The 7,507-nt window shown below is 39.5% G+C and overlaps 1 protein-coding gene across 1 annotated transcript; it reads right to left on the bottom strand.

Moving 5' to 3' along the window:
- Positions 1-1,164: 1,164 nt before the first annotated feature.
- Positions 1,165-4,084, bottom strand: LOC131328691 (GDSL esterase/lipase At5g45960-like). Its single transcript, XM_058361604.1, has 5 exons — positions 3,799-4,084; positions 3,526-3,656; positions 2,998-3,137; positions 1,692-2,134; positions 1,165-1,617 (listed from the first exon to the last, which is right to left on the bottom strand). The coding sequence occupies exons 1-5, from the start codon at positions 4,061-4,063 to the stop codon at positions 1,424-1,426; spliced, it is 1,173 nt and encodes a 390-aa protein (XP_058217587.1). The 5' UTR covers positions 4,064-4,084; the 3' UTR covers positions 1,165-1,423.
- Positions 4,085-7,507: the final 3,423 nt, after the last annotated feature.

Here is a 7,507-nt window from a genome sequence, read left to right as displayed (position 1 = left end):
TTTCCAGATCTCAACGGAACGTACTCCTCGGGGATCAACCGAAGTACTGACAGGAGTGTTGACACCATGCCACTGAGGATAAGGGTAACTTCAAGGGCTCTCCTGTTCGTGACCATGGATCACACCATAAGTCCTCGGTTATCGGGAGCCCATTTACCGAGGCCATAACCGAAGCCTCCACAATTTGGAATCAAATAACTTTGCTCCCCATGAAGTATATATTTGCATTGGAAAGGATACAACATGGACTAATCTGTTCCTCGTGAGTAAGGTCGTCTTAAAATAAATTTGAACAAATTTCGAACATCACTCAAATGCTAATTCTCTATAAGACTCGTCGGCATGAGGTAATGTCGGATATTCACTGGTGTGCCGGGCGGCAACACAGTGCCGGGGGATCATCACGTGCGGCGTCTGGTCAGGAAGTGGATGTCCGGGAGTGGCAATCGGTGACATCACCCTGGCACGAGGCCGCATGAGCCACTTTGATCTCCAAGGCAGGGCACTCCTATAAGCACTATAGAGATAAACCGTAAGAGGTATGCCTTCTTCTCCTAGCTAAAGTTCCGCTCCTTAGCTCTCTTGAGCTCAGAACTGACTGACTTAAGCATCGGAATGTCTTCCAGCGAGGCACTAACCGGTCCTTCTTTTTACAGAGCTAGGTGGAAGAGGGAGCTGTCTCAACCCACTTAGAGGATTCGAGACAATTAGGAGGTCTATATTGAACACCACCCCACAGAATTCGCTCGAGATTTGGTTTTGAATTTATGAGTCAATAAGAAATGGCTTTTACCAAAATCGAATATTTGGAGAATTAGGTGCTCCTCGATCCCGAGAATTAGTTAGCAATGTTGTGGTTATTGAACTTGTGTTGACTATTTCATTAGAATGACAAAAGAAAGCATGTGCAATGTCTGATTTGATTTACTTAGCTATGAATTCGAAAGGACCTTTTTCTCTGTGGTGTCTGAGATGAAGTTATGACCAGGGTTCATCCGAACATGGCGGTGGAACCCTTTCTCTAACTATGGGCAATGATCCAACCTACATGATATAGCAGTTGATTCGTCCAAGTAAAATATTTTTTGTTAGAGAATTTAAGTTAGATGATACGAAGATAGCTCAACTTGTATAGATGGAATTTGGGGCAGTTTTCAAGGTTCTGATTAGCCCCGAAGTCAGGTTCAGTATCAATCAGTGTGTGACTTTGGAGTCCATTGCCTGTTATGTTGGCCACCTCACTTTTCCAGATTACATAATTTTGTATCTTCTCTTATGAATCAAGACAAATCTAATTCATTTTTTTAACGCTTAATCAACCTGATATTTCATGATTTTCATACATGACATTATATCATTCCACTGCTATTGCAGAAATGGAAATTATTAAAATTATCCGTAACTGGAGAAGGATGATCAGAAATTAGCTCCCAATGAGGTCATCAATGGCTGCAAGATTGCTTCTGAAAATGAGATGGTATGTCTTCTCCGTTGGGTGTGCTGCATCCCAGAATACGAACTTGTCGGAATCAGAACAAAGCGAAGTTGTTGCGTTGCATTGTGTGCCAATTTCAGAAAACCCAGTCCCACAGCAACCCTTGTTCACCTCGGTATAACCTGTAAAAACCATTTTAACAGATTAAATTCTGGATTTCCACATTCCTTAAGAAATACTATGCTTTCGTACTAACCGTATTCATGTGGGTTCTGTATAACATCGAGTAGGGGTTCTACAAAGTCAATGTAGACGATCTTTGCTTCTGGATGTTGACTCTGCAGATCCTCCAACTCTTCCTGGAGCATAGAGTTGAAATCTAGTGATATGGCATTCACGTAACCAATACAAGTCCGAGCTTTATCTTGTATATTCTTTGCAGGTTGAGGAAGCAGAGTGACACCAACTGGAATGCAACCCAAGGGTGGTAGACCATTTACTGCTATTTTTCGAGCCCCTTGTTCCAATAACCTCTGTAAGCTTTGAAAGAAAATTAGCATATATATCTTTGCTTGTATTTTTGCTAGAGGGGACAAAGAAATATGTATGCATGCAATATTGCTTGAGATCCTAGCATTTGCTCGGATGCATATTGGAGACATGGTGAGCTCTTGGAGAAGGGTAGGATAAATAGTCAAGCTAATTGGCAGATATGCTTAGTGTGAGTTTGGTTTGTCATAACTTATCGTTAACATATCTGGGATTATATTCATTTTAAAATTTGATTCTAAATTTTCTTACTTTTCTATTCGTATTGATGAGAGGAATCAAACAAGTTAAAAAGCATCGAGACCAAGTTTGAAAAGTTCATTAAAGACAAAGCTAAGTTCAAGGCAGCTCTCCCATTTAACATGTAACAGAATCAGGCAGAGTGGTGTTTTGCTGTTGCGGTATGAAATCAATATGGCACCTACGTATGTACTGTTACAAGTCGATTTTTAATGTTCATCCGGTGCAAAAGTTTCCCGTTTGCAAACGATTTGGTACCTAGTATGTACTTTTATAAGTCTATTATTAGGTTCGCCGAGTGCAATAGTTACGATTTGTTATCTAGTATGTACTTTGGTATGCCTAATTTTCAAGGTTCGTTGTGTGCAGAAGTCTCGCCTCGGACACGACCTCAGAGAAAAGTAGTTAGGCTTCCTCACCCCCTGAGTATACTACAATATGTCTCAATATATTTCTGGTGGGGAGACTATTTCCTTGTGCTACAACATTAGGGCAGGTTGCACTTGCTATTGCCTCAGATGACGTCCAATTCTAAAGTCTATTTTATTGTGCAGGCAACGACGACATCGAGCTGGCGGTGGAGAAAGGCATTCGGGTGAGCAGTCCGGTGGTGTGGTGCGTAGTGGGGTTAATTACTAGGTTTTTATGCATTTGAATTGAAAGGCTGTAGGATCCAAACCTCGAAAAATCGCCGTATAAATAACAGCAAGAACTGCTCATAATCGCAGGGGTTTTAGTTTGGCAGGCCGATGCCATCGTGGAAATAGGAAAACGCGAAGTCGTCAGACCCCGCGTTCACATAGAAGATGGCTTGCTCAATCTGGCTATCGGCTTTCTTCTTTCCGATTGCTTTTTCGAGTCTCGCTCTGTATTGTTGGAAACTTTTGAGTTGGTCGGATAATTGCAATGCATTCTGCAGAAATACATAAATTTCACTAAGAATAAGAGAGTAAAACGACATCCAATAGCACAAGATTAACAGCTGTTAATTTAAAACGAGCAATAAACAACATTTTAAATAAGTGAAAATTGAATCTTCAATCTGATAAGAGGGATCCAAACTAATAAGATGAACAGACTACAAAATGAAGGGGTGAGATCTTAGGAGTCATGGCGCGTAAACAAGATTTAAGCAATAGTAAATTCAAGTTGCCAACTACCAACAGTCTATCACCCGCCCAACCCAACGCTTTGAATTTGATTGGCGGGTTCCCCATAATTAGCGTCAAAAAAAAAAAAAAAAATACTCCTTGCGTTGTTTAAGGCATATGAGAGAGAGAGAGAGAGAGAGAGAGAGAGACGGTTTTGTTGGCAGTGTAGGGGTCGAATCCACTGGTGGCAGAGGCGAAACTGACGGCAGTCGGGGACTCTTTCAGATCAAGTCGTGGGCCCAAGTATGGCCGCGTGTAATTTACCGCGCCCACGTAGTACGCTGCAGTTCCAAAAGAACACAGAACAAATTAGTATCACAACAAATAAACATCCAATTGGAGTATTTTTTAAAGTACTTAATTCCCAGCTAAAGAAATCTACTGCGAATTCATGAATAGAACAAACCCATTTCAAAAACCCACCAAGGATGTCCGGGAACAGAAGTTCATTCGAAAACCTCCCCGTTGAGACTCCGCCGGGGAATTCTCTGCCATAAGGAGGAAAGTTGCTCCTGAACGGCGTGTTTATGAAATCGTTGTTGCCGGGGTCCACGAAGGAGTCCCCAAAAGTGTACACGGAGCAGAAGAGCTCCTTACTGGTTTGTAAATATCGGGCTTCGGCACACTGATGAGAAGCAAGTAAACACAGGAGGACAAAGAAGAGCGATTGTAGAGGGAAAGAACTCATGATTAGTTCTGTCAATCTCTCCTTGTGTTGGTTTTGCAGTGGCCAATTTATAGGGGGGAGGGGGGTGGTACATTCCTGTATGGTGCTCATACGTGGGTATGATCGAAGATGTGCAATCTACTAACCTAGTATCCTTGTGTACGTTTCCCCTAAGTTAAAAAGAATTTTTGCTAGTTTTGTCTTTATTTAATTTTTCTTTTTTGTGTTCGTAGGTTTTTTTTCAAACTCTTGTAAATTATAGTTCGTCTCGACGAGAGAAATCGAAAAAGCAATTTTTTTTTTACTTTTACTTTTACCCAAATATTGACTTTTTTTTGGCTAAAAAGAGTATTTCCTACACGCTTGAATAATACATAATTTCAAATTTCGGAGACTCGGTTCAAAATGTTCAAAACTTGATCCATTGTTTTCTAGTAGGGCTGCTAAATCTGCCCAATTTACATGCATTGCATACTTTTACATACTGTACTATGTAGTGTGTGCCGAGTCTTCACCCTCTTCAATGTGTCTGACTATGTTTTACAATTGCTTATGTCACTACCAACATTATTTGCGTACGTGATTGTAATAATTTCTTCTTCTTTTTCCTTCGGCAAACGGAAGTGCATTAAAGGAAAAATGTTGACAAAATTTATACTCAAATTAAGGCAGATGATTCCAAAAAGAAAGAGCTCATTTTCTACCGAATCAACGAAATATGCGTACATGTGATTGTGCGAGTGTGCATTAGTCTCTATGTCTATCCTTATTTCTAATCACGAGCATTGATCAATTTGTTTTTTTACTTTTTCGATTATTCTTGACGAGGAAAACTAATAAGTCATAAAAGTTTGACACAAAATTATCAAACTAAAAAATATATATATATATATAAAGACAAAAAAAAAGTTACTACACTTTACTTCTTTATCCAAAACCACCCGTTGGTGGATCACAAGATGACATCTAATCAAATTAATTATATGATAAAATACCCAAGATCGATGTCCCTAGTTTGACGGACAAAGCTAACATCATCTGTGTTGGGGACCAATTAAACACAAATTCTGAACATCGGGGACTGAATGTATGCAATCGGCATATTAAGGACCAAAAAGACATTTGCTCAATTCGGTGGGGACCAAAAAGGTAAATAAGTTTTTTTTTTGTCACCCCACCACACCCCAGCGCCCCGCCCCCCCCCCCCCCCCCCCCCCCTGCCAAATAGCAGATTTCGGAAAACATGATGATGATCTAATAGTTTTTGAGGTTTGGAGACAACTGGGCCTGATTTTGTAAGCCCAGCCCACAGGTGAATCCTTTCTTTCGACACAATATTTAGTGGGCCCAGGGTAGCCCACTAATCAAATGGATCGAAATGATATTCAGAGAACGAATTTAATCTCCAACTGTTTACTTCTTTTTCTTTTTCTTTTTTAAGCCTCGGATGCGACCGAAAAAGAATAAGTGCACACTGAAAAAGGCACAAGTTTTTATCTAGACACGGGTATCGTATGAAAAACGGAATACAAATTACATCGGCTACGCAAGGTTTATATCGTCAATTATCGTAATATCCCTGTCTAGGTTCCGGGCACTACCCTCAAGCCCTGCCGTGGACTCTATCCCTGAAACCTCGAGCCCCTGCTATGGGCGCTCCCTCCTAAACCCCAAAAATGAGTCGAGATGCGCTAAGTCTACATTATTTGTAATAAATACTATAAAACTTGACCTTGCCGACCGGTTGCAAGAAAATTAAGTGGACTTGGGACAAATTGATTGATCCTAATCCAAATCTAACATGGCTATTACAAGGATGAAAATGACTATAGCATTAAATGTTTTTCCAAAATTTTTATATCTTTCTACGTTTTTGGAAAACTAGTTTGAGGGGGAAGAATTTAGAGACCCAGAATTACCAAAATCCAAAATCAAGACACAGGCGAATGCACTAGCAGAGGTTGGACATAGGCCAGTTAAAGATATGGTAAAATCATTGAGTAGGTACAAATAAAATCTCGAAGAAACAACTCCAACACGAGAGGGGGAAAACAGACAAAGTAATCATTCTAAATATGTGGAAAAAAAACACACAAAGAGTCTAGCTCCCACATGCAAGCAAAATCATCACAATTGAGTGGAAATATTCTCCCTTTAATTCCCAACCTTTAATAAGTTAATGATCGAGTTGATGAGCCATAGCTATCAGATTGATCGAAAGTCATATATTTCCTAAGTCTGCCAAATTCACTTTTGTCTGGTCGTCTAGTCTAGAGTCTAGACAATGAAGCAACAACTGGAGGTTTCCAGGCTATGGTTACATTTTAAAACAGAAATAAAGATAAGAGAAAAAATGAAATTGTTTTTTTCTCCATTCGTAGTATTTTTTCCGAAACTCGTCCCTGTAATACATATTTTCCAGCTTCACCCAATGTAATTAGGTTTAAGCCATTTTATGATTATATTTAAGTCTATGACTAGACTCATTCACCTAACTTAATTACGTTTAAGCCATTTTACGATTCCCATTTGAAGCCAAACAGAAATATGCAACAGACCACCCCAGAGATCACTAATGCAAATCCAGGGAGACCAAAGCAATTAATATTACCAAAATAAACTAAAGTTTAACTCCGATATTGAGTAACAATATTACTTAAATAAGCTCTATTAAAAAAAAGATTGATCAGAGTTCTATTTACAAGCTTAAACTCCATATGCTGCCAAATATAAGTGACTGGTTCTTGTATTGCTTATTTTAGTACCATTTACTATCTCCTCTTTTCCTCCGTTCATATCTAGGCCGTCCAAAATGCGTTTGGACGACTTAGATGGGCGTTGAGTATCGCCACGCGGTATCCAATTAACACCCAAAAATTTCCCGGGGCTGAGAGACATGGACTCTTTGCATTTCATACTTTGGACTTCAGGGTGAAATGTTTTGGTCGCGGGTTTCTTCCCGGCCCGGTCTCATCCGGATATTACGAACTGTTGATCTTGTTTAGTATCCCGAAAAGCTAAAACGGGTAAGAACTTTGGCTAATCACAAGATTGAAAGTTGTCTAACCAAATCACATTTTTTTTTGGAAAACTGGTCGTTCAAAATATTTGTCCGTGTGTTATCTAAAATAAAAGTAGGGATCGATATCTAAAATAAGTGGTATTAATTTGATCAACTTCTACAAGTTATTGCCGATATACAAAAAAAAAAAAAAAAATTGTAGGAGTTTCTTACTCGATATATCTTACATAGTCATAAACGTGAGATATTTGCCTAGAGATCTTTTATGGGCTGCACATTCCTGTAGACCCTTTACCACGCAAATTTGCACATTTCTACATAAATGTAATGTAGGCCCGTTAGTGGAAAAGGGCACTGAATAATTTGTCTTTTGCATTGAATTGAAGACCAAAACTTTTGTGTTGGGCACATAGTTGTTAATCCCGTTCCGTACCGGCCGGTAC

This window comes from Rhododendron vialii, chromosome 6a (genome assembly GCF_030253575.1).
Source record: "Rhododendron vialii isolate Sample 1 chromosome 6a, ASM3025357v1".
In the NCBI taxonomy this organism is placed as follows: domain Eukaryota; kingdom Viridiplantae; phylum Streptophyta; class Magnoliopsida; order Ericales; family Ericaceae; genus Rhododendron; species Rhododendron vialii.
The sequence above is the reverse complement of the archived record's forward strand: the minus strand, read 5'-3'. Positions and strand labels throughout refer to the sequence as shown.